The following is a 27724-nucleotide window of genomic DNA, read 5'->3' on the forward strand; positions in this document are numbered from 1 at the left end:
GTAAAGTTGAAGTAAAGAGTTTACTTAGTTCTGAATGAAGTGGTTTGTGAGATATTGTGAGCTCTTGTGTGTAGAGTTTGGACAATGAGGGGATCCTGGTCAGTAATTGTGTGTTAGCAATTGCAAAAAAGTGTAAAGAGAGAATAGAATGAAAGCACAGCAAGGTGTAAAAGGAACCTCTGATGTCATCTACTAATGCTGCGTCTGCATGAATCACCAGGACGCAGGAATACTTTGTTGTGATGAAGTGAGCTGCTACTTCTCAATAACACTCATGTTTCTGCCTCACAGCGTCATCACAGCCAGCAGCCCAGGAAACAAACAAGACAAGGCGGCGCAGGGAGAATCTGCTGAGTTGACATGTTTGCAGACAGGAAGGAGCTGAACATCGGAGCGAGCGGCGACTCCGCTCCTCTCCAACGTGCCGACACACAAAGTGTAAAAGCCAGATTAGATGAGAGCGGCGCCGGGCTCGAGGGGGAAACAAAACCACTGTAAACATAAACGGGCTGCTCTGAGGATTGCTGCTGCAGGGGCTTCTTGGAGATAGGAGGTGAGGTCAGGCTCTATCCACGTGTCTTGAAGACCACCTTTCCCAGAAGCACTTGCAGCGTTTGTGTGGAGGAACCCTGGGTGTACTGACAAGACACGTAATGCTGTAAAACTCCAGAAAACACGTTACTCTGGCCATTTCACACCGGAAACCTCCTTCCCTCCATGCGACGGTCAGCTGCTCTGCTAAACGTGCTGACAGGAAGTAGGACTAAAGCCGCCGTGTGAACGGGGCTGCAGGAGGACACGCCTGGCGTGTAGCGGCAGCCCTTTGAGATAAAGCACAAGGGCAGACCTGGACCCGGACACAGTCCACGTCACCGTGAGTGTGACTGTATCACATCCACGCCACAACGCTCGGTCAACCAGAACACTGAATTAGGGCCAACACACAGTCAGTCCAACGTGACATCATCCATTCACCAAGAGTCCAAACGACTGGTGATTTCATGACGGCGCTCGATGAAAAGGAAAATAAGCCAATAGTGGTGAATTTCCAGTATCAGGATAATCGTAAATATCCTCATGAGGGACTTTTAAAGGTGATCTTATCTGCCATCATGGTAAGGGAGGTAAGAATACAGTATACACATACATTTCTTTAAATTGATTCATCCCTTTTTATGCATTTTAGTGCAGCTCATACCAAAACCATCTCAAGACAACGAACATTTCGTAGCTACTCTGGAGCTTTTCATAATGCACATGTACTTCATCAGCAGTCAGATTCTGCTACCATCTACAACTCCGTGACCACAGGGTCAACTCCAGCTGTTGATGAAGACCATGTGATGTGATCAAAAGCTCTGCGACGGGTATTAAATGGACCTTGTGGCGAGCTCTCTGACTGTGCTTGGTTGTAGATGTCGGTGTCGGTCTCAGTGAGATGACGGCTCGGACGAAGACCACACCCAGTGTACACGAGCCGCTAAGGGGAGCCATCACGAAGCAAACGGCAAGAGGAAGTAGCCCGACAGGACAGGAAGTATGGTCTGGGTCGAAAAATGGCCAGAGTTGTGATTGAACATCTCAGGACAAAACGTCCAACATACAACTACTCATTGTCAAATTCAGAACCTAGAGATCTTAACGGTGAACACCAGAACATCTGGTCAAAGACAATCCGCCTACCTCTCCGTCTTTATAGTGCTCAAAGCTTTAAGAATCAAACTTTTCACAGCGCGTGCCACTCAAGAACAGCAGTTCTCTCATTCTGGCCCTTGTGACTGCCGGACAAGCTTCCAAAGTACGAACCACTACAGTCCAGACCCACAGCACCCAGCACAGACCCCCACGCTTCAGCGTGGTACAGTACAACGAAGAGCTTTATCACATGGTCCAGCACTAAACCATTAGAATAAAAATCATAAAAAAATATCTAAAAATAAAAACACATCTGAGACAAAAACTATACACTCACATGAAACCATGAACCTGCATAAAGCATGTTGTGTGGCCCCCGGCGGCTGGAGGGCCGACCCTGCCCCCCCTCTGAGGAGCAGCTCTACTCTGTTCACACAGTGCACCTCAAATAGGAAAATAAAGCACAACAAAAAGGCAAAATTAAGAATATACACATCTCTAACTGATGAAATAATTTATGTTTGAAAAGAACAAAATCTGGTAAACAAAATAAATTAAGGCATGCAAAAGATAGTGTCAAATCTCAAGATTTGGATACTTCTGTTTTTTTTTTTTAAGCCAAACATCCTATATTGTTAGATCTTCCTGTTAAGAAGAAACCACTCACTCTTATTAAATCATGAGAACGAAGGTAGCTGCCAAAATAAAATTCAAACCCACTGGAATATCACTGTAATATGCCCGAGCATTTAAAGGCCCATATTTACATATTTGTGTTCTGTGTTCGAGCTTTAAGAGGCCGATATTTACATACATGTTCATGCGGATTCAGCAGCAGTGCAGCAAAACAAGCAGCGAACACTCGAGTGACACAGACAGGCCTGCTTCTTCAAGCATCCCGAATCAGAGGAAATAAATACCACGTATCAAAATAAAAGAGAAAACAAAAATGTACATCACAAACAATGTCAACCTCGCTCAGATCCCTCCTTTGAAAAAGGAATACTGCGGCCTCACAAAATGATATGTATAAAACAAATGATAGTAGAAAGTGAGACAGCGACGTGTCTGTTGGCCTGTAAGGTGACGGTGATACATCAGAAGTGAAGCAGTGCGAGCCGAGCAGAGGGAGCTGTGGTTCTGCCACATTAAGGCTTTGCAGTAAACATCAGAGCTGCGATGCTGCTGCTCCCTCCAACCACAACCAACTCATGTCAACTTGTAGTAGTTAAGCCGGCACGGACAAAAAGACATGCAGCACACACACACGCACACAAACACGCACGCACACACGCACGCACACTCACAATCGACAGTTCACTTAGAGAGACTTGCCACTGCCTCTTAATTTTTTCCTCTTTTTTTCGGGCTGGACCCCCCCCACTCAGGCAGCGTTATGTGGTGCACCTCTTCAGCCCTCCCAGCCTGTGCCCCCCATCTCTCCTCACCTGCCCCACCCCTCTTCCTCTGAGTGGCTGAACAGGGTGCGAGGAGGCCAGGCCGGAGGGGAGCTTGGGGTGTGGAGGAGGGGGGGGCAGTTCAGTAGTCTGCGATAGGGGCGAGCTCAGGGTTCAGGTCCACCGTGATGTTCTTGTAGAGGCTGCTGAGGGAGATGTGGGGGCTGTAATGGAGGTTGTTGAGGCCATCCAAGTGTTGCCGCTCTTTGGAATACCTCAGCAGTTTATACCTACGAACACAGTCAAACATCATCGTTATCTACTCCACCTGCACTCAGACACACAGGCTGCTTTCACCTGCTAAAAAGGGTAGCTAACTGCATTGGTACATGTCAACCAGCAGGTAGCCCCGCCCCTAAAGCATCCCCTGCTTTCTGGTCTGTTTGACCAGAAAGACTGAAACTAGAGATTGAGACCATAAACTCATGTTTACAAAGTTGACTGAGATAATAAACCAAGAGAGAAGTAGGACCATTTTCTCATAGACTTCCATAGTCATCGACTAAATAAATACGTCGACACGAATGATTTGCGTTGACGTCCCAAACAACTAAAGTAGATAACTCTCGTCCCACACTCAGTCCAGTGGTGGCGGGAAGTTTCCCGCTAGCTTGGCCTGCGTTTTTTTTTTTTTTTTAATTAATATGAACAGACAATTGTAGACGCGAGACGTGAGCGGCGCTAACAAGCGCTCATTAAATCCACACCGACTCGTTCCATCAGCGTCTCTGGCCGTCTGTCAGCAGCAGCTCTGCGGGGCGGAGCAAGCCCCTCATCTCCCCTCTGTGAGAGACTCATCATGTCTGAGCAGCAAAGACGTTTTAGTCTCTGTGTTCTGCTCTCAGGACTTTTGAAGCTTCTAACTGGAACTCTGTGGTCTGAAGTTTAGTTTCTCTGTTCGTACTTTCAGAAAACGTCTTGTTTTTTACGGTTTCGTGTTCTTTCGGCTGAATAGGATTTGTGTTAAGTTACCGCTCATGGAAAGTAAGGGGTCACTTTTATTGTGAATAATTGATAGGAAATTAATGTTTATTCGCGTTAGACCCAATCCTTCATAGTCGTATGACCTTTAATTAATAATAGGCTAATTAAAAAAAAAAGTATCATATGTAATATTGAAATGTTAACAAGAAATGTTTTGATATCCATATTGTGTGAATAGTTACATTGATCAAGTAATGGGAAATAATCGATCGAACTGAAAAATAAATAGTTAGATTAATCGAAAACGTAACAAAGCCTGAGGTTGTAGAATCAATGAAACAAAGAGAAAGTCTCCTAGTGGATCTTGTAGATCAGATGACTTGGACTCTTCTCGTTCCTGCAGCTCTGCTTCGTCTCTGATGTCACAAACATCATCATCATTCACACTCACTGTGCTTCCTCGATCCTCAGTTAAAATCAGAATCAGGGCTTCACTTAAAGCCACCTGCTTGGCTATGAACAGCACTGCATTAGTCTCTTACATAAAAGAGACGTCTCCACTCTCAGTTTCTTTTTTTTACAGAATAGAGACCTTAATGTAGACAAACAACGAGCCGTCCTACCTCCCGAGGAACTGCACCTCTCCTCTGTGGTGGTGAGGAATGGACTTGTACTTGCCGATCTCTCCCTCGGGTCGCGTGACATTCAGACCAGCGTAGTGAACCCTGAGGAGAAAGCAGCAGAGTGTGTTTAGAACCAAACCTCAACCCGTTTGTTTCATGTGTGATAGCGGTACACAGCCTCCCAACAAGCCGCTGGTAGAACCACGGCCATGTCTTCCTACAGGTACGTTTGTTTCATCTCAGTCAGCTGAAAGTACGAAGCAGAAACGCTTCTGGACCATCAAGCTGATTGATTGTTTTGGGACAGTCATAAGATGGTACTGGGTGGTCTTTACTGCTGTGCTACAGGTCCGGTCATGGACAGAAACACCGTTTTATAGAATTAATAATAAATGAAACAGTTTGACAAATGTTTCTGACACGATATAATGGGCTCTTCACTTCTACCAGAGCACTCGAAGCCCCACATCACACATTCAAACTACATGTGAACCGATATTAAATGTGGGGAGAAGATGAACCTTTAAGTAATAGCGTTTTAAATCAACCTTAAATTGAAATTAAGGTTATTGAAAGAATGTTTGACAAAAATGTTCAGATTTTTGAACTGATTGTGTGCATCAAATAAAGAGCAGAAACACGATCTCCGCTCAGAACGCGCTGGTCTCGCAACATAACGTTTCACTGGAATGGGAGTATGCAGCTGTGACACACGCCGTCTCCCAATTCAGCGTCCAGCCGTCGGAGGACGCATCCTTTTAGCTCTGTGCCTTTTAAAGCCCATATCGGCCGGTCCTTGAAAGAGCCTGCAGGCCGGATCAAGCGGTCCCCGAAATCAGGATTTCCTGTTTGCGTTATCTTAGAGCAGAAGAGGTAACGACGTTATCCAATTAAAATGAGTCAGAGATCATATTTGATTATTTTAATTGTATAATATGATGGGGAGATGCTTCATGATTTATATTAGGCTGAGAGTTTATTCTGCTGCATCTCCTGCTGCTGATTCACTCATAGATGCCATGTTGATTCAAATCCAGTTATCACTGGCGCGCAATGAATCTTGGGATACGTAGGGCCGTGAAGGATCCATCAGTTGGATCCTCTGAATCAGGAGAAGAAGGCATTTCTTGGCTCTATTTGAAGGCGTTTGTGACACATGCAGAGTTAAAATGGAGCCTCCGAAGGACGGACGCTGGATTGAGACACAAATATTGTGCTGATTCTGTCGGATCCAACAACTTCAGGAGTGAAAAATCTAATTTTTATTCCCAGGTTAATGGTCAGGCTGATTCCTGGGAATAAACAGTCTCAGGTCACGAAGAACAGAAAAGACATTCCTGTATATCTACATGGAATTAATGTGAGAGCAAAGGACAAGTCTTTTGCTTTTACTTATCGTTATGAAGTTGTTATGCATAATATAACGACTATAGAGTCGTGACTAAATTATCGTTTCCCTAGAAGCATGGCTTTGCTGTCGATTGCAATCTCACAGGAAAGGCTCTACTTTTACTGGTTTGACACTGCCTTCATCGTAGCACTGAGATCGGGGTTCCTAGTTCAAATTGGGAGACTTACAGTTGTTTCTTGCTTTGGACAGTAGCTAGGCTACTAGCGGTAGCATGTTGCTAACACTAAGGAGCTGTAAGGAAGCCAGGAACAGACGGGATCAAACAAATAAACAAACATCTATGTTTATCACTAGCTAGCATTAGCCACAGGGGTAGAAGGGTAGGCTACTCAAACTCCACGGTTCGGAACGTACCTCAGTGTTTGGCTCACGGTTCGCTTCATTTTCAGTACAATAGGATTAGCAAAGAAAATAACATTTTATGTTTGTTTACCTTGAAAATTATAAACATTCAACAGTTGCTTATTGGCCATAATTCTTACTTACACTCAAATACTGTCATATTGTCAATAAGAAATACTAATAAATCACAGTTTCATGTAAATGTAAGCAGTTTCCCCAGGGATCAATAAAGTATCCCTCATTGTGTAATCCTCCATTATCAGACTCGGATCGGTTGATAAACATTCATGTGTGGTCACATCTACGCATCAATAAACAAAATATAGCATTAGTTATTACTAGAGCTGTGTTGAAAAAAATCGATTTTCCGATTTTTAATCGATTCGCATATTAATGACCGATTATCGATTCGTACGTCCAAAGATCGTTTTTTTTTTTTTTTTTAAGATTTTTTTTTTTTTTAAAGATTTTTTTGAGGCATAGACGCCTTTTATTAGCAGTGGATAGATCGGAAACATGAGGAGAGAGAGGGAATGTGACATGCAGCAAAGGACCTCCGGCTGGGATTCGAACCGGGGTCGGCTGCGTATGTACGTTCGTACATGGCATGCGCTCTAACCACTCCGCCAACTGCGCGCCAAAGATCGATTTTTTTTAATTAAAATTATTTTCTACATTTCCCTCAGTGAACTGTTCTGTTCTTATGTTCGCACTTTAAAGAAAAATGCTCAACGTTTACATTTTATACTTCCAGTTTCAGTACTTCTCAGTTTATTAAGTGTGAGCAGTTTTAAAATAAAAATGCTTTTGGTAGCAACCGCTTTTGGGTGAATTCTTAATTATTTTCAAGCATAATAATAATGCACTGGTTAGTGTCCCAGTAGGAATCCACTGTTGCAGATATAGTCACCTCAATGATGTCCTCCATTTATTGTCCTGAATTATCTTTCTTGACGGTAGATTGACCCTTAACCTTTTCATCAGTCTTCCAGCCATCAGTAACTACCAATACTTGTAAGATTTGCTGTTTAATATTGATATAATACTAGTTTTAATATGTTGCTTCTCTACACAGTCATGAAGTGAAGGAAACGGTTCAAATACATTTTTCATTTTTAATAACATTAACCCCCGGATCGAATCGAAATCGGAAATCAGATCAAAATCGGATCGAATCGGATGGAATCTGAGAAAATCGGAAAAAAACGATTCTGAAACTTAAAAATCGGAATCGAATCGATTCTTGAAATTTGAATCGAAACCCAGCTCTAGTTATTACTCCAATCTGTTTTTGCTTCGCTCCGCTGACACATTCAGGTGATGATTTCATGAATTAAATGTGAATCCTCAGATGAACTTCAGTTAAACATCATCAGGACACAGTTTAACACAACTCCTGGTCCACTGAGCTAATTAACCAGACTTTCCCGGCTAAACATGCTGAGCTACAAGTATCTTGTGTATTTTATCATTCCCCTTGGTTTGGTAGTTTATTAATGTGCTGTTTAGGGTCCAAAATGCCAATGCTACCTTTGTTAGGGTTTGGAATGTGTAATATGTCAGTGGTTTTGTTGGTAATTGTCACTTTTGTGCTGGTTTGTTTGTGGTATAAATGCTATAAAAGTATTCTTGACTCCAGCTATATTTTGCCATGGTGACGGGGTTCTGGTCCTCTGGGTTCTTTAACATGACACTAAGCTGTGGGGCTATTGTAAGTGGCAGTGCGCTCTGCTGGCCAAAACATATAATGACACCATTTCTGAACCATTCCAACAGCACTTTTGTCAGATTCTTTTAAAATGTATGTTTAATATCCGTTATGATTGTGGGCTTTGTTGTTATTTTGTAGTCATTCTGTCTTGTGTTGCAATATGGGCCAGCATATACTGTATACCGATTCAGATTTATCTGCGACAAATACCTGACGATAAAGAGATTAGAGAGCAAAAAGTAGTGCAACAGACAGTAAATGGCAGCGAAAGCAGTAAAGACTCACTGAGCTGAATGAAACTTAACTCCCGACTACATGACATCACTGCATCGATGCAGACCTGTCCACAGCCTGATGAATCCAAGCCAACCTCTAGTTAGTGACTTCTTTGTGACGTCACACTGTCACAATCATGAGGAACTAAAGGAGTCAGACTAACCTGTTCCACAAGTCATCGTCCTCTCCTCCCCAGCCCCAGAATGCATTGGGAAAGCCATTAATCTTGCGGAACTGCTCCACAGTGAGTCCGCTCACACCACCAAAGAACTCGCTGTATGGAAGACTGGAAACAACCACGAACGCGAGTTAAACATCCGAAACGGTCATGCAGGCCCACACATTTCATGCTTCAGCTCTCATGTCTATTTGTCTTCACCACAGAGTAACGTTGGTTTCAATATAACATCTAACGCTGATGTTGCTTTAGGCATTTATATTCTGTCTGTTCTTAAAATATATACACATGCATTGTGATGACACTCACATGTACATGTATTTGTCCAGCTTGGCAGCAAAGTGGCGTGGCATCTGACCACAGCCGTAGTAGTTTCGGTCATTCTCAGGGATGTGGTCGACATCATGGAAGATCAAGCAGTCCCAGTCCAAGTCCTTCATGGCCTCCAGGAAGCCCACGTTAAACAGCATGGCTCTGTTGAAGGGCTGGCTCCCACTCTACACACACAGAGGCACAAAAACACACACAAACACGCACACACAATCATCAATTCTAAAGGCTAACACAAAACGCAAATTGTTGCCTCACCTCCCTCATCATTCCTAGAAGTGTCCCGTCTTAGAGCTGCTATGTGAAAACATTATTTGTGTAGAATAGAGCACACTTCCAATGCACTGCAGAATGATTAATGCTTTGTGTTGTAGTCTGACTTTCAAAAGCACTTTCCAAATAAAAAGGGAGTTCAGATTTATCTGATTGCTTGTATTAATTGATGAAAAATGTGTAGTAGTATAGAACATTGAGGATGACGGTACCTGTTCGATGACGTAGAAGGCAAACTGCAGCCGCTGTCTCTGCAGCATGGGGATGAGGTGGTGGAAGAGGATGGGAAGGTGTTCGTGGCGGTTTCTAAATGGAATCAGGATGGCCACCTGAAGGACAAACGTTACAGTGAGAATCAGCCCAGACTATACCGACTCAACTAGATCTGTTGTCTAGGTTTGTTTTCTTCATTCTATATCACTGACATTATACCATATGTACACATTATATAAAAGTGTTGTTTTGTTTAGAGGATATACATTTACTAGGGATGCCACGGTTCTCAATATGATAGTGAACCGTACGGTACGCCATGCATATGTACATTTACAAATTGTTTTACCCCCTTTTATCCTATACCAGTTGTCAAGGTAAAGAAGCACTTTTGCATTTGAAAGTGTTCCTTTTTTTAATCATTTATTTATTTTATTATACAATACACTTGAATGTCTCTGAATGTAAAAAACAAAAAACATTTTGGAATATATAAATAGCAATTTTTTTCTCCTTGCGCACAAAATGTGTACCGAAACAGAACTGCAACCGTAACCCAAGAACCGAGGTATTGATCTGTGGGCTAACTGTATTGTTGCATCCCTAATATTTACTAGATTTGTAAAATGCTTAAACCCACCTTCCAGCGAGGTCTGCAGTCCTTTGGTTTCCAATGGCCTCCAAACTCAATGTCAAAGAACTTGGAGAACTGCAGCTCCATCTCCTCCATGGGGATCTCTGTCATATTCACTTCCATAAGGCCCTCTGTGGAGAGGATTCGGAAGGTTATTCCACCGATAAACCAGCATCACAACACAGAAAAATCACCACACATAAAAACACAAGGCTGTCATAAGACAAGACACAGTCCAAACCCAACCTCATACACCACATACTGGGAGAAAACACTCTTGGTGGGGATGTTGTGGCCCAGCAGCAGTAATGTGTCTGGGATTCAGAGTGATGATCCTTAACGGATCTGATTAAGCAGCTTGTGGCTTTACCTGCCTCCATCAACTAACACATCACATGAATTCTGCAGCCTGCGTTGACTGAACAGTAGTGCTGGGCGGTATGACCAAAAATGTATATCACGGTATTTTTCAAAATGATATCGGTTTCACGGTATTTGACGGTATTTTTTTTTTCAAGCACGACTGGGTGTTAACCTAATTTTCTAATAATTTAGAGAATAATTACTGCAGTAAATTGGCTTGGACTGACATATTTTAATGTCATAAGGAGTGAATATTGTAGAAAAACATTAATGTCCACACTAGCATTAATGATGTGAAGGAATCAGAATGCATGACTGTTGCAGTCAAAATACATTACCCTTTATTGTTTTGCAACTTGAAAAAACATCTTTTGTAAACCAACTGGCTACACAATGTAAACAATACGTCTCCTGTAACTGCAATATGAAGACTTCTTTATCCACTGGACATCAATTAAGGCAACATCCATAAATAATATTGAAACAAATAAATTAAAAAAATAAATAGTTCCACAGTTTGCTTTTCTTGTCGTAGGCAGTCCCCCTAGCAAACGCGTCTTTGAGTGACATTTGACTCGTCTCTTCTCTCGCAGTGCGAACAGCGGCTACAACTTTAGCCCGACGGCATTTGCAGAATATTGTTGTTTGTTCGACTCGATTTTTTAAAGCCGAAGAATTTCCAAACAACAGACACGGCTCCTCTTTTCGGCACAAGTTCTTCTGTTTCATTGCTTGCTCGTTCTGAACTTTCGGCGAAAGTTTCGGCGAAAAAAAGAAATGGATAAACACGGCGAAAGTTTCGGCAAAAAGAAACTTTCGCCGTGTTTATCTATTTTTTCACCGCATCTTACGCTCAACACAGGCTGTGCTCTCGCATGCTGCTTGTTTGGTGCAGCTGCTAAACAGCCCCCTCTCAAACAATGTCCGGCGGCGCGACGTTCCGCCGCTCTGCGTTCCCGACGTTCATACGCTACACACTCACCGGTATTGGGGTATATGAAAAATGCATATCATAAACAAAAAAACCACCGGTATTCGGTATGAACCGGTATACCGCCCAGCACTACTGAACAGACTCAAACATAGCTGGGATTATCTATAGTCAGTCAACTTTGACCTTGATGGCCAACGCCCCTTCACAGCACAGCCAATGAGATTACAGCTGTATATGACGTAGCCACTTTTACCTGCACCCACAGTATCTGCAATATGCTCTGCACTAGATATGGATTATGTTTTCAAAATATGCTCAAAACTCTTAAAATGGCACTTAAACCTAATGGAATCACTTCACATTTGTTTAAGAAAACATGTGTATTGTTTCACAGTTAGGACACATTTTTTTTTGTGAAAAACAACTGCATCTGTTTTTTTTTAATACATGATACTTCCTGTATTTTTTCGATATATTTTTATTGAAAAGTATTCTTATATAGATAGATAGATTATTCTCTATCATAACAAGCTTGACATGGGCTAGAACATATTAGCAAATATCCCGATAATGGAAAATCATCACAAATCAACCTACTCTACCACCTCCCTAGCTTCAGACAGAATGAAACCAGCTTTGTGGAGCCTGAAACCTGGTGCTTTCAATAAAGTTGTCATAATGAAATAAAGGCTTGATTGCAGTATCAATATTATATTAAACTATTGTGTCAGGGGAGATAACACCAGCCTGTAGGTCCATTAGTTTTGATATATTAGTAACATGAGAGCAGGCTAATATAAAGCGCTAACATTAGCTAGATTTATGCGTTTGTTTACCCTGATTGTGATAGTGCTGCTAACCTCAACTTTGCCTTAAGGCGAGTCCACACCGGAAACACGAAAACCGGAAGTAGCCGGTCCTCTCTAGACCATAACACAGAGCATGCTGTCCTCACCAGTCACTGTTGTCAGCAGAGTGAGGTTGTAGACTGTAGTTGTGATTACTCTCTGAACGGAAAAATCTAAAATGTAAACTGTAACCCGATTCCACTGTTTATCTGGTATGTTTACCATCGTCACTTCCGGACTCCACTGATCGCTAGTCAAGCTGCTAGCCTCCACCAATCAGAATGGTAAAAGAATGACCGACTCGAATGGCGGATTATACATTTGAGTCGGCTGAAATGAACGCCGACGTGGGCCGATTCGAGCGACCACACCAAGTAGACTCATGTCACGGACGCCGACTCTCTCAAAGACGCCGATTTTCGGTCCAGCGTGGACTCGCCTTTTAACTAAAATAAAAATGTTACACAGAATGCCAGGTTGATTAACTCAAACATCACCTGGCCAACAAACGCATAACTAACTATAGCTACAATAGCCAACGTCAGCCAACACTGTCGGATGCCATTAAGGGTGCTTTGATCGATCCGCAGTCTCTGTAAAGGCCAATCAGAAGAGCTGATCCTGTTACACACGGAAAAAAACAAAAAAAAAAAAACAAACATGCAAGACAGTTTCTCTAAGGACTACTAAAATGGTGTCACCCTTCTGGCAGTTCTACCGGGTGTCTGATAAACAAGATACTCTTGCAATTTGCAATGTGTGCTCCAAAGAAATCCCTTGTGGAGGAACACAAAAAAAACCCTTCAACACCACAAACCTCATCAGAAATGTGAAGGTTAGACGCACCATGAATATGATGAGTTCTCTAAACTAGCTCGCACAAAGGCAGAGACCATTTAGCAACTCCATCTACACTCACACAGAAAGGACGGCAAGAAGAAAAGACAAAAGAAACCGCCAAAATAATGCAACTTGTATGCCTTGATCACCAGCCACTGGAAAAGGTGCATGTTACTCTAAGACGAGGAACATGGACAAGGCCATGAGGGATTGGGATTGACCCAGCCTACCGAGCATGGTGCATGCACTCCAGCTCATGGTTTCACCATGTAGCATCGCTGATATAAGAACCTCTGGAAGACGCCAGCTTGCCTACTGTACCGGATGTCTTTTTTTAATGCAACGCATCCATTGGTTTTTCCAGTGAAGCATTGAAAGCCTGCAGTCACGACGTCAACTTATCACCCTTAAAAAATAAATAATTGTTAATTAAATTTGTTGCTTTTTAATTAAATTAACTCTGAATGCTTTCTCAATGTGAGTCGTGATGTCTTGATGGAACGTGGAGCTAATAGGCTGAATCGGATCTTTGTAATGTAACCTAATGAGAGCACATGTAAGAGAGATACATTTTGACTCCAGTACTTCACAATGCTTTGGAGTTAATGGACATTTTTGGATCTCATAAGTCAAACAATAATATGAAGTCACCATCTTCATTTTACAAAAAATATAATTAAGTGATGATGATAAGGTATTTTGGTACATTCAATTACATGAATATTGTTGTTTAATCAGAATGATTAAATATGCAAACAAAAACGGCTGCTTCTGCGCAGCATTGGCATTTTTATTTTAAATTAAAGATGGCTTCAAATATCAGCACAGATAGATAGATCGATACAATACCAACAAATAATGTAAGTTAAATGTTAATGCACTTCAATCAGCTCGCTAATTAGTCAGAGTTGACATGAGCCTGTATGAGTTTGATATATTATTAATATGACAGCTGAGCCTGCTGTCATTAATAATATACCAGGCTCGTCCTTCAGTCAACATTGTGGAAGCAACCTTCAATCCAGTTCCTGTATCTCTTTGTGGGCTTTGGAGAGCTTTACACACTTCTCTGCCCACGTTTGATTCTTGTAACACTTAGCTGGGATAAGTTTCTGGGAGACAGGACCTGCCTGCCATGTGAAAATAATGAATTGACCCTCTGAAAAGAGCCTTTTCTGGTGTTGAGTACCAGTGTCTACTCACTCATAGAAGGTAATCGCTCTGGACAGGGGAGGTTCTGGGCGTAGGTGAAGTTCTCAGGGAGGTACGTGGTTGGCTGCACCAGGTATTCACTGGAGTTACTGCCGTCAGGATAGTCTGCAGCAAAAACAACATCAAGCATCACGGCAGAATACTCCAAACTATATCAAACGTCTACTAGATGATCACACCCACATTTCTACTTACTTATTGGTCTTGGATGTAAATATCAGCGTTTCCTTAAGTGATTGCAAACTCGTACCACAGCCTTACGTTAAAGCAGCACCAATACTTCTCTTCCGAGTACTTTTATGTATCTGGATGTTGGTCATATTATCATGGTGTTGAGACATTTTTTGTGTTTGTAAACATTGATGCATTTTCTGGGCGGAGAACAACTGATGTAGGGCTCCAGAGCGCGAACATTTTGGGTGCACACACATGCAACCAAAAATTAGTGAAGTGCAACAAAAATGTTGCTTGGTTGCCCCGGTGCAACCAACATTTAGCTGGTCTCTTTATGTGTGTAGCGTTATGTTTTTTCCCCACCAGCATACAGGGAAGAAGAAATACCACAGTCTGAGCCAATCAAAGGCAAATCGGGGTGGACTGTCGTGTCTGATTGGCTCTGACCGCGGTCTCCTCTTCGCTGAATGTTTGTGGGAAAGCCTTCATATACTACATGTGAAAAACATGAGTTTTTCTGCTCATGCTCGAACGACAAAAATAAAGAGACATGTATACATTTTTCCGTAAAGTAAGTTGCTGGATCCGTAACACCACCTATCCCAGCACAGACACGACATCGTCGTGGAGTTAACTGCTTCACCACCTGTCTCCCCTCACACTGTAAGATGCCCGTCCTGTCTCACTCGACTGTGAGCTGGTGTCGTGAAGGCAGTCCGGTCAGTCGTAGTTTTAAGAACTAGAACTGTTTGATTTGCTCTGTTTCGCCACAGCCATTAAGCATTTATTTTAAAGAGTACGACCAGAGCTTGGCTGGGGACACTGCTTTTGCTGTCGGAGCATCGTCGTTTAAAAAGCACCAGAAACACAACCTGTACTGGGACAAGTGTGTGGTGGGCTGAGCATCCCCCCTCCCCTCCCGGCAGCGTCTCAGCGTTGGGCAGCCAAAAACTGAAGCAGGGCGTAGTCAGAAATAATAATAACATTAAACACTGCTTATAATATCACCAAAGAAGCACATTTTAAGAGATTTAAATTAAGAAAAAACATTCATGAATAATACAAAAAACACCTTTATTCCTGTTTATTAAATTACCAGTGGATATAGGAACTGTAAAGAAAAGTTATATGAAACATTTTGGGTGCACCTAAATGAAAAAGTTAGGCGCACCAGTGTGACAAATGCAAAAAGTTAGTCTGGAGCCCTGTGGCGTCAGAAAGTGACAGTTCTGTAGTAGCGCCTTCACGTGTCACAAAGAGTATGGATCATCTGAAGCCTCCTCTGATTATCCGACTGGTTTTTCAGTCGGATAATCAGAGGACATTAATAAGATATGATTTATCAACATGGTGAGTTTCCTGAGTCGTAGTCACTGTACAGAACAACCCAGTATCTCCACTAAAGAACAACCCAGTATCTCCACTAAAGAACAACCCAGTATCTCCACTAAAGAACAACCCAGTATCTCCACTAAAGAACAACCCAGTATCTCCACTGAAGAACAACCCAGTATCTCCATCATGTTCAGTACTGAGATTCAAATGATTTCTGTTGTACTGAGCGTCATCATGACGACGTCCTCAGTCATCACATTGGAACACCAATGATATTATGAGTACCAAGACTCAGCTAAGTTTGTGTTGAGTCATAGTGGAAAGTAAAGGCTCGGTTATGCTTCCGCGTAGTGATCACGCAACGGCCACGCAACGGCCACGCAGTTGCTTGGAGACCGTGATGGTTCTGCGTTGGGTTTACGTGTCGAAATGCAATTCAATGCCACACCGGTAGAGGGCGCTATGTTTTTTGTAAAGACTGACCGACCGACCGAGACTCTTGACGTATCGTCGTTAGCCTCGTTATAGCCTGTTTGTTTACTTTCCGGCTTTAAACATCCAAAATTTTTTAGAACTTGTTGTTTTATTTCTTTGTGCAAAATCGAGAAGGTGCAAACAATAAAACGAGGTGCAAACAATAAAAGTAGCCTATTAAAAGTTTAAATGCCGGTGTTTATGAGTGGAAACCGGAAAAGTGGTCTCCAGCGGATGTAGTTAGCGGACCAATCACAGCCAATGCCGCTGCGTTGGTGTTGCGTCGCCTCGACGCGCGTCTAGGATTTTTGGGAGGTGCACGTCACGCCCTTGCGTTGGACGTAAGGGGGGTCCGCAAGGATGTAAGGGGTCCGCAACCCCCTTGTGTTGTGTCGACACGGAAGCATAACTTGGGCTTAAGGGTGCACTTACTAAGAGATAACACAGAGAACTGCAAACAATAGTGGTGCTTTTGATTTGAAACAGGATGTACAATGTCGTCCCTCTCTGAGAGAGTGACCGCGGTTGGATTGGAAACGGGACGTCTGCGTCAACGACTGTTGCCTTGTGCCATCGGGGCACCGCAGCCTCCTTAACGTCGTCGCTATGGCGACAATGTCCAATGCTGCACTTGGTATATAATGATGCAGCTTCTCGATCTAGTTGGTGAAACTTTTTCAAGGCAAATGCGACATAGAAACTCAATAAAAGGCCTGTAATCCAGCTGCTGTCACTGCATTTTCCAGTAGTAGCAGTGGTTGGAGACAGGAAAGCAAGACTTCTACGTGTTGGTGCGTTAATGTCCTTACTAAGAAAGTAATTCAAGACACCATGCCAAATATAATAACTTAATGCAAATAAAGCAAGACAATAATAACGACTGCAGTGAGGTCAATGTGATGTCCACTCCAAAGTGCTCCATTCACATACACAATACAGTGGTGGAAAGGACATTTCCCCGAACCTTAAGTGTAGAGTTGAGGTCTACTAAACGTCCCATTTGATATTATTTCAAGCAACTGTGTACTCCACTACACCTCAAGGAGAGATTGTGTACTTTTTACCGTGCTTTATTATTCTGACTGCTTATGGTGGAGGATCAGAGCTCTAAGATTCCGTTATTGTTAGTCTGCTCCAAAAGAATGAAAGAGGCCATGGCCCTATAGTTGATGACTTTGTGCAGTGGTGTGAAGAGTCACATCTTCAAATTAACATATCGAAAACAAAGGACATGTTAATTGATTTTAGCAAACAAATTCACACATATGATGCCACAACCATAAGAGGTCAGTTAGTGGAATGTGTGGAATCCTACAAATATCTTGGGACTATCATTGATTTTAAATTGAACTTTCAAGAAAACTGTGAAACTGTGTGTAAAAAAGGACAACAGCGTTTGCACTGTCTGAGAAAACTGTCTTACTGGAATGTTGACAGAACCATGATGATTCTTTTTTATCGTGCTTTTATCGAGTCCGTTTTATCCTTTTCTTTGGTGTCATGGTTTGGAAGCCTTTCTACTAAAAACAAGAACACACTGAATCAAATTGTGAAATGGTCAAGTAAGCTGATAGGTGAGCCACAGCTGAACCCTTCTTCCCTGTATACCAGACAGTTACAGCGGATAGCCACGACCATTTTAAATGATAGTCTACACCCTTTGCACAGTGAATTCCAGTTTCTTCCCTCTGGACGGAGGTTGTCAGTCCCATACTGCAGAACAAAACGTTATAAAAACAGCTTTGTTCCAGCCGCAGTAACACTAGTAAACAAGCTGTAGTTTGCACAAAAGATGCACAAGTCACTTTTCAGAGCATGATGTATCCCCCTCTTTTTTTAATCTATTTATTTCATGAACTGCAGCACTTTCTGTCGAGACGAAGCTGTCTCTTGTTTTATGTGTATGTGTTCTTTTTAAATGTCCTGTTTCTAATTTGATTGTTCGTTTTCTGTTGCCTTCTGTTGCCTGTTGAACTCTCGACTGCAAAACTAGTTTACCCTTGGGTATCAATAAAGTAACCTGAACCTGAACCTGAAGACAGTAAGACGGTCAACTAAACCAATAATATAGTTTGTCTTCACTAATGCCTCTCCTCTCCTGATCCATGCATTCTGCACATCCAGACATCACAATAAAAAATGTTTTTGAGTCAGTTATTTACATGCAGTTGTTTCATTACACCAACTATCGATACTGGTCCAATTGAATAGTGTTTATTACAACTAGTGCTGTCAAACGATTAAAAAATGTAATCGAGTTAATCACAATAACAGGTTGTGATTAATCACGATTAATCACAAGTTTAAAATACTAGTATTTACTTGTATTTTTGGGGGTAGGATATAAGTGCATTGGCTTGCAAGTGATATCTCAGACTGGACGTACTTCTATGGTAGCTAATTTCATATCCACAGTACGCGCAGATGACTTTGGTCTTATCGACTGAACCATCCGGCAGTCTTTTTGCTTCCCAGTATTGCACGCTTGGTGGGCTGCCACGAGAGGATGATTGACAGGCGCTCTCCCTCAAACAACAGATTTTTGCGAGCGTTCGCGAGCGTTCCCGAGGCGGCGAGTCGAGCCCGGCGCCTCTGATTAGCATAAAGTAGATTCGATTTATACTTTAGGCAAATGGGAGCGGCCAACTCGCGCGCCGTCTCTCGACATTCGCCGCGACGCTACCAGAATGCATTGCACGGCTTTTCACATAGACAATGAATGGGACGCGGGGAAACACCGCTGCCTGTGGACACGCACCTTCCCTCTGGATCAGGACTACAGGTGCCACCGACGGCCATAAAACATACAATGCGCTTTTTTTTTTTTTTTTTTTTTTTAATACCGAGCGTTAATCGCGCGTTAAAAAAATGAACGCCGTTAAGAGGATGTTGCGTTAACGCGTTATTAACGCGTTAACGTTGACAGCCCTAATTACAACACAAGTTATACAAAAAACCTACAGTAACACTTCTACTTGTAAGCTGGTAGTTTACAGTGTTGATCAGTGCCGTAACTCCACTGCCTCTGCTGAAGCCTCTCCAAGCTAAGCTAAGCTAGTAGTTCAAACAGCTTTGTTGTCAGGTTTTGAATGCATGTTTTTATTTTCTTCAAGCTAGAACCGGATTATTCGTTTTTAATGAACTTCAATGGCCCATATCAATTACTCTGCTGCTGGCCTTCAGCACCACCACACTCTCCACCGCCCACCCTTTTCTAGAGATCATTTTCTGTGGAAGTCTGCGTTACAAGACTGCACGTCTATGGCAACACCCTATGTTATCTTACATAAAATAATATTGTAAGTTCCAAGAAGAATAATATAATATACAAACCCTACCTTGGGCCCTATGATTTCAGCAAAAACGCGGACAGAATCTCGGAATCTGACAATGAAAATGGAATATACTGTAAAACACAGATTCCGAGGAATTTGTCAAAATCTGGATACAAGTTAGAAAAAGCTATGTTTTCTCTGACATTATAAGTGTTTGTCACCGCACCTAAGCTGAAAGAAAAGACGTTGCCGGGAGTCTCTACTGTGTTTTAGTGTAATTAACAAGCACACCGCTTCATCCAGCGTCTCTCCTCTCTGTCTGTTTCACCGAGGGGCGGGGCTTAGACACGCAGTGATAGTCACGTCGAAGACGTTTATTATTCTTTTCAACAAGAATGACTCGACCCGCAGAATCCATAGGGGGGGGGGGGATTTGAAAAAGTTGGTGGTATATTGTGACTCCTCCATAAATTATTGTACATACACTTACTTATTTATCTACATTTGCATGGTCTCAGAATGACAAGGAATTAGCCCTATTAGAATGTTTCTTCGGTAATTTCTTAATTTTGATTGATCAACCACATGATTAGACACCATTTGACGGAAAACAATGCTCTAAAACTGTAAAACACAGAATTTAGAAAAAATAAAATGGAAAACACGGAATTGGGGAAAAATAAAACTGATTTCATAGGGCCCTAAAACTAGCACAGTTCGCAGCAGTCACTGGTTTTCGCAGTGTTTCCACAGTGTAACCGAGAGCAAGCAGCCTGTTAAAAATACTACAAATACTCTGGTCGATAAACTTCCATTTGAACATTAATGATGAAATAATGATGTGACATATAGAAGTTAATTCTCAGCTAAAAGGAAAAAAGGAGAATGTACCGTTTCAATTCCTCCGTCATGTTTGACGTGTTTTCCAGTCTGAACACAAAGCAAAGCAGAAACAGCAGCTCGTCTCTCACAAGTCAGTGAAAAGGAGGAGGGTAGAGAGGGTAGATTTCACTGTAATTTTACCAATGGATCCCCCTGTTAAAACCTTATGTATCTATAGAAATAATGCTGGAATAACAACATTATAAGTTGTGTTTGTGTATAGATGCAGTGCTGTCTATAGTCCTAAACAGAGGAGATCAACAGAAAGAACTGCCATAATTCTATTTCTCCGATTTTAGGAATCCACAGAGAGAAATGACAACGAAAGAGACGTCAGCAAACGAGGCTGAAAGCCGGAAACACTCGTTTCTACGCACGTTTCCTGCTGATTCTGACACACATTCATAATTCAAAATACATCAGCATTCTGATAAGGTGTGAGTGGTTTGATTAATAAATATAGTTTCTAAATTTTGGAAACTTGCCTTGTATTGTTATTCAGCGCTTCCTATAGACTCTTTCTAAGAAGTAGACCTAGTCATGGTATGCTAGTCATTGCAGCTCGCGGCGCCTGCAGCTCACGGTTAATCAGTCGACCACTACTACATGGTGATGTTAATTGATGTACAATAATGATAGGTTTTTTCGCCACTGTGAGATTGTCAGTCTAATCAGGCTCCTTAGAATTTAACTTTTGAGGATTTGGGGTCCCTCATTTTCAATACAACACACATCATAGTCAAATGTGCAAGGGTATCACTTACCCGTCCCGTTGAGCGTACTGTTCTTGTTGGTGTACAATCGAATCATCTGGCCGATGGTCCTCACATTGTCCCTCAACATGATGCCCTGAGCCTGCACCATGAAGAAGTATGTGTTGGCTGACAGAAAGACAGGAAAAAGAAGTTGACAATTTGTGGGAATCATTGCATTACACAAATTTGATTCTCAAGCTGCAGCTACAAACACTGGAAACGGTAAATTTAACATTTATTACAACTACAGCAGCCACAACACAGACGTGGCACAACATGAATCAAGGGGACCTAGATAAATATTAAAAGTTCCATACGGTTTAAAGGTGACAGGTGAATGAAATACTGTCAGGACGTCTAGAAAATCTCCACTGGAGCCGTTAAAGATTTGTTTTGCATTGATGTTTAAATAGTCCTGTAACTATCACAATGTTCTGTCTAAAAGATCTTCCAAGTGGTGTGAAAGCAAACAAACGAGCCACATGATTGGATGATAGCAAATACGTGATTTTTGGCATGAACTACAAATATGAATAACATTCTAACATTAACAGTCCTTTATTATGCCACAAATCAGAATAAACACAGTTTGATTCCCTCTCATGGGACCTGATGATGCAGAGTGACAATCGCCGAAACGCTCCCATCAGTCTGTAAAACTTCATGTTCACTGTTCGTCTGTGAAACAGCAACAATCATTTTGTTGTTCCCCGAGTCTGGACCTGAAGGGAGAGCCACATAAAGAGGGCTGCAGAATTGATGGGCTTGAAAACTTTTGATTTTATCGCTGCAGCTTAATTAATGACCACTTTGAGCTGGAGGAACGCTCGCCGCTTCATCTCACTGATGCTAATCAAGCTGCCAATATCTTTTGTCATTATTTCATCATCATTCAGTCGACAGCGAAAACTGCTGCAGATTTTAAAAAGTGTATATAGAGTATGGAACAGCAGGATGTTGAGTTGGGACGTAATTCCCATTTGCTCACATGTTGTAAATAAAGCATGTTGCTAGATATTGATCATTTCATCCATGTAGCTAAATGAAACACCACACGTCTTATCATAATTAGGGGTGTAACGGTACATGTATTTGTATTGAACCGTTTCGGTACGGGGTGCTCGGTTCGGAACGGAGGCGTACCGAACGAGTTTTCATACGGACATATTATGTAGAGGACTGCATTTGTGGAGCGTGCTGCAGCCGCACATGCGCAGTTGCGCACACCGCGACACAATAAACAGCAGTAGTAGCGGACGTCATGGCTAATGCCGCTAGCGTTGGCAACAAGCCAGAGTTGGAGGACCCTCCCGCGACATTAAGGTCTCCCGTTTGGGAACACTTCGGCAAAGCGGTTTGCCGACATTGTTCATGTGAGGTCGGGTATGTTTCTTGCAACACGTCAAACCTGTTGACGCATTTGAAACGGCACCACCCCCACGTGAACATCGCTACGAGGAGAAAGACGAGCGTAGCGTTAAGGCGGGTCCACACCGCACCGACTGCCCGACTCGCGTCGGTAAATGAAGTCGGGCTACTTAATATGGCCGACTCGAATGGCGGATTACACATTTGAATCGGCTGAAATGAACGCCGACGTGGGCCGATTCGAGCGACCACACCAAGGAGACTCATGTCACGGACGCCGACTCTCTCAAAGACGCCGATTTTCGGTCCGGTGTGGACCCGCCTTTAGTGCAAACACAGCTCCCCACCGCATTTAAACAGCCTCTCCCTGCCCTGTTCAATTTTGCACATCAGATGGAGAAAAGATTTGTTTTTAAAAAAACAGTCTGAGCCTTATTCATGTTATTTAATCTGAGCAACAACTTGAAACATTTAGTGTTGCAACTGTTCAATTTTGCACATCAGATGGATTATTTTTTTTAAACTAACAGTCTGTTATTTTTATTTATTTTTATTTTTTAAATAAATATTTTAAATACTTGTATTTATATTTTTGAGCAGCATTCTAGCTCCAGTGCATGTTCCTACTGTTAAAAGCACAAAAGTAATAAACAACTAGCACATTTATATTTTGCATTTTGTTTTCTTACTGTACCGAAAATGAACCGAACCGTGACCTCAAAACCGAGGTACGTACCGAACCGAGATTTTTGTGTACCGTTACACCCCTAATCATAATACTATAATATTTATATGAAGCTACCCTGCTTTTTGTCTATTTAAATAGCTCTCTGAAGGTTGACATCATTCCACCTAAACATCGTCATAACCCTGGTGTTGGTTTCAGTTCCGTCTTCCTATCGGCCGGCACACCGGTGTCAGCATGCGTGCTAATGAAGGACCAGCACAGTGTCACAGAATGATAAGCTTATCACAGCAGCCAGGCAGCCAGGGTTAAGAGAACAGGCAGGTCAAAGCAGGCTAATGATGTTTCTAGCTGACAAACGGTTAAAAATGTTTCCTTTGACAATCCCTGAAACTAACTCTGTTCAGGATCAAAAATAAAATCTGAATCTATCTGCTGGGAGTGTAACACACACATCAATATGTACTCCAGTCATCAACGATACACAGGCTTGAAAAGTCAAATCTGTCACAGGGAAGGCAGAACAAGCAAAGCATGAAATGACGGTCCTGAGTTCTCAAATTAAATTCTCAGCAGGATGTTGAATAGAGCGTGGAGCACAGCAATCCCACACTGGCTGGGAATCCACACAAAACCCAGGCAGCACCCGAACGCAGCACAAACAGCAGTCAGCAACATACTGAATGCTGCATGACATTTGGAGCTCCGATACAAGCCAACATCCAGCACCGCATCACACGCCGCTCAGGCTAAATAATTCGAAAAACGCTCCCTCGACTGTATGATTTGCACGCATTAAAGAGCGCATTAACTAGCTACAGCTATTTCAAACCAAGAGCAATATGCAGATGGGTGAAAAACAAACAAACACAAATAGCCTTATTTGCTGGGCCAGCCCGAGCCTTCAGCATCAGCGCTCTTTGTCAGAGATTCTCCACATTCGTTATGCTGCCCCACTCATTCATTCAGTCTCTATGTCTACATTTCGCTGAGTGGCAGTGAGACAGCACGGATGCTGTCTATTATTTATACATGTGGAGTCATGTGTTCATGTCATGCTAACTTCAGTCTCGTTGTTGACAGTCAGAACAAGTCATGCATGAATCTATGGCGTAATATTGATATGGAAACATGTTCTTCTGAAAAACACCAGATGTATAAAGATTGTCCTTTTCCTCAGTTTGAAAAAGATACGGCACTGTGGCCTCAAATGTCCATAACCCCACTATGAGTGTAGCCTTGCAAGAGTTTATAGACAAAATAAGTGTTTGTTGTGTCCAGTCATGGGATGAAAATTTAACCTTTAAGAAATTGCAGTTTAAATTATTTTGCCGATAAACATCAAAATATGCTTAAACTCATAAAATCGCGGGAAAAATGCTAGAATCACTTCACGTAACATGTTGCTGAGAAAGTAATTACACATCCTTTTTGATGAGATAATCTTGGAGATAATAAATCCTAAGGTTCCACTTCATGATTAAAGAATAAATACTTTCTGTTCTGATGATTTCCGTATTTGAAATATTTTTCCTTCCAACATGTGTCACTTGTGACGATATTTCCGATTATCCCGATATTGGGAATTCTCCACGATCAACGTATTGTTAGTGTTTTTAATCACGACATCGTCCCAGGTGTGTCTGTTAGATCTTTACTTCATGAGCATGTTGAACGTGTAATTGCCAGTGAGTACATGTGATAATACTTCATCAATTAATAAGGATGGATGCGTTTCACTTATTCCACTTTTAGTATCAATACAATAAACCACCAGGTCCAAACCACATCCCATATCATATACTTTACTAGCTTTTATCTAATGCAATTCAGTACACTAAACAAGCAAAAACAACACCCCTTTCGATCACTGACTAATACAGTCTACAGCGCCAAAACCATCTCATTACAGTTATGGTCACACTGCTACCTATCAGGCTGTCCACAAGTATTCAGTGAATTTCCCCAGAAGTGCCTCTCCTCTCAAGCATGACTGCCCCTGATTGCTGCACCATCAGCACATAATTCCTGTCAACAACTTCCCTCCTGCATGCTGTCGCCGCAAAGTTTGCCAGAAAAAAACCTCAAATCAACATAAGCAATACACAAACTAAGCAGAGTAACCATAACCAGCCCAGTCCTCCCAGTATGACTCCAGCATCAGCATAGAGGATGTAAACATCCACCACAAAGTTGTTCCTCCGTGTTTGCATGGGAGATGCAGTTGGAGGTAGAAGCCAGGAGGCTGGGAGATGAAAGGTCGTGTCATTTAAACTGAACACATGTGGAGATGGTGAACTCTGGTACATGTCGGTCCAGTCGCATCGGGGCCGGTCTACATCCCCGTCACGGACCGGGATGTGGACCCGACGGACTGGCCCGAGCTGCCCGTGTTGCTGTGTGGATTTTAACATGAGCATTGATGCCGAAACTTCATTCATTCACAAGTCACCTATGCAACCAGCAACCATAAACCAAACACTTATGTATTTTATATATCCACCCGTCTGTCATTAAGAGACACATTTTGCTCTGTAACATAGCAGAAACGGCGAGGGGCTAGCCGGGCATCATGGCCTGGGTTGGAACCACTACGTGGGGTAGTTAGCCTGGTGGTTAGCTCGTTAGTTAGCCCGTTAGCTAGCCCATTAGTTAGCCCGTAAATTAGCCTGTTAGTTAGCTCGTTAATTAGCCTGTTAGTTAGCTTGTTATTTAGCTCGTTAATTGGCCCGTTAGTTAGCCCGTTAGCTACCAGGATTAGAGTCAGCGTGGAATTTGACAGCAGATGGAGCTCGTCAGGCTGCGAGAGATAATCCGGGCATAATCCCATTAACTGTTACCCCGTGCAACGTGTAGTGTGAACCCGAGTTAACTGACCTATTCCGGGAGCCACGTAGATGAAGTAGAGACAGGTGGTGGACATGGAGAAGAAGAAGATGAAGGCCAGAAACGATCGGTTGGACATTCGCAGCAGCCGCCTCCAGTTCACCATTTTGGCTTAGGCCCGCGTCTCGCTCGCCAATGTGAATCCCATAAAACACGTTGCGGAGCTAAAGAGTCGACTCGAACTGATGGACAACAGCGTCGGTGGTGCGGTCATGGGAAACCCCGCACCATCCCAGCCCGGAGATGCAGCGCGGAGAAGGCGGACGCTAGCGGTGCTAGCCGACCTGCTTTCCCCTGCCGACAGACCTCCAGTTGGAAAAAGCAGGCCTGTAGCGGTGATATCAGGCAACTGAGAGCCTCATGGAGCACCGGCGGTCGGGCATCGTGGAACCGTTCTACTGCTAAAGCTCAGCGAGTCCTCTTAAGGAGACCCGTGGTAGCCCTCCATGGTCGCAGGGTCGCCAGCGGAGCTTTCCTCGCTAGCAATGAAGGTTGCTCATTGAAGCGGGGCAGGACCGCGCTGCCTTCACCCACACAGTCTAGTCTCCGCCGGCGCGGTGTTCCCAGCACAGTCGGCGCACTACTTCGTCAAACCGCGCGCCCAGTCCGGGTCCGCTCATGCCACCGGGTCTCTCCACACTGTCCCCGCACGTCTGTGGCATTCAAAACACGGAGGCGCGGGATAACATAGGAGAAATAAACTCAATTAGAGAGATGGCAGGTCCGCCTCCCTTTCATTTTCTGCTGGCACTGCAGAGACCGTTTCCGGTGGGTGGAACAACCCGTTCCCCTCCTCCATGTCGCCATGGAAACCTGTGCGCGCGGTGCGGCGGAGTGTCTTCCTCGAACGAAAAATTAAGAAAAATAAAAAAATAATTAATAAATATACAAATGGCGCTATATTAAAAAAAAAAAAAAAAAAAAAAAAAAAAAATATATATATATATATATATATATATATATATATATATATATATATATATATATATATATATATATATAGCGCCTTTTCTCAAACATTCATATTTGAAAATTGAAGACAGAGGAGCAAACTTTAAATTCACAATATAAAATGTAGATTTAAAAATTCAAATGTTGTATAATTATATTAATTATATAATATTAATATATATTTTTAATATTGTATTATTACTAGATATACAAAGTATTCTAACTATTTTATTTATTCATTCATTTTACTGGAGGGAGACCATTAACTGTGTGCTTTTCAAGTGGTCTCTAACAGTGGTATGGCGCCTGCAAAATATTACATAGGGGTGACCAGAAAATCTGTGGGTGGCAAATAAAAACCAAAAGCCTTGTAGGGCCAATAGGCTACACTATGTCAGTATATGAGAGTTAAGGAATCACATAATTATATCGACCCATCCATTATCAATCACCGCTTATCCTGCTCAGGGTCGCGGGGGGCTGGAGCTGATCTGACATTGGGTGAAGGCAGGGTACACCCTGGACAGCCAGGGACAGTGCTAACCACTACACCACCGTGCTGCCACATACTGATATGTTGGGTTATTATTTTCCAGTAAATGTTAAAAATGTATTAAAAGGCAATTTTATTTGTATAACACCTTTCAATCACGGCAATTCAAAGTGCTTTACATAAAACATGTAAAGCATTAGAAAGACACAAAAAAAACATAAAAAACTTAAAAATTAAACCAA

General features: G+C 42.5%; 1 protein-coding gene across 1 annotated transcript; it reads right to left on the bottom strand.

Moving 5' to 3' along the window:
* Positions 1 to 26777, bottom strand: b4galt6 (UDP-Gal:betaGlcNAc beta 1,4- galactosyltransferase, polypeptide 6). Its single transcript, XM_084011587.1, has 9 exons — positions 26030 to 26777; positions 21109 to 21225; positions 14196 to 14309; positions 10014 to 10138; positions 9373 to 9489; positions 8867 to 9054; positions 8543 to 8665; positions 4640 to 4741; positions 1 to 3322 (listed from the first exon to the last, which is right to left on the bottom strand). Exons 1-9 carry the CDS (start codon positions 26142 to 26144, stop codon positions 3175 to 3177), a joined length of 1149 nt encoding a protein of 382 aa, XP_083867713.1. The 5' UTR covers positions 26145 to 26777; the 3' UTR covers positions 1 to 3174.
* Between the last annotated feature and the right edge of the window lie 947 nt (positions 26778 to 27724).

This window comes from Eutrigla gurnardus (assembly GCF_963514095.1).
Source record: "Eutrigla gurnardus genome assembly, chromosome: 6".
Taxonomy (NCBI): Eukaryota; Metazoa; Chordata; class Actinopteri; order Perciformes; family Triglidae; genus Eutrigla; species Eutrigla gurnardus.

What these genes read in the sequence shown, in the direction of transcription:
- b4galt6 (XM_084011587.1), bottom strand. Translation starts at nt 26,144, where the DNA reads ATGGTGAACTGGAGGCGGCTGCTGCGAATGTCCAACCGATCGTTTCTG. An exon ending in CTACGTGGCTCCCGGAATAG is followed by an intron (nt 21,226 to 26,029) that starts GTCAGTTAACTC and finishes TCTTTCTGTCAG; the next exon opens with CCAACACATACTTCTTCATG. An exon ending in CAGTACGCTCAACGGGACGG is followed by an intron (nt 14,310 to 21,108) that starts GTAAGTGATACC and finishes TTTTTGCTGCAG; the next exon opens with ACTATCCTGACGGCAGTAAC.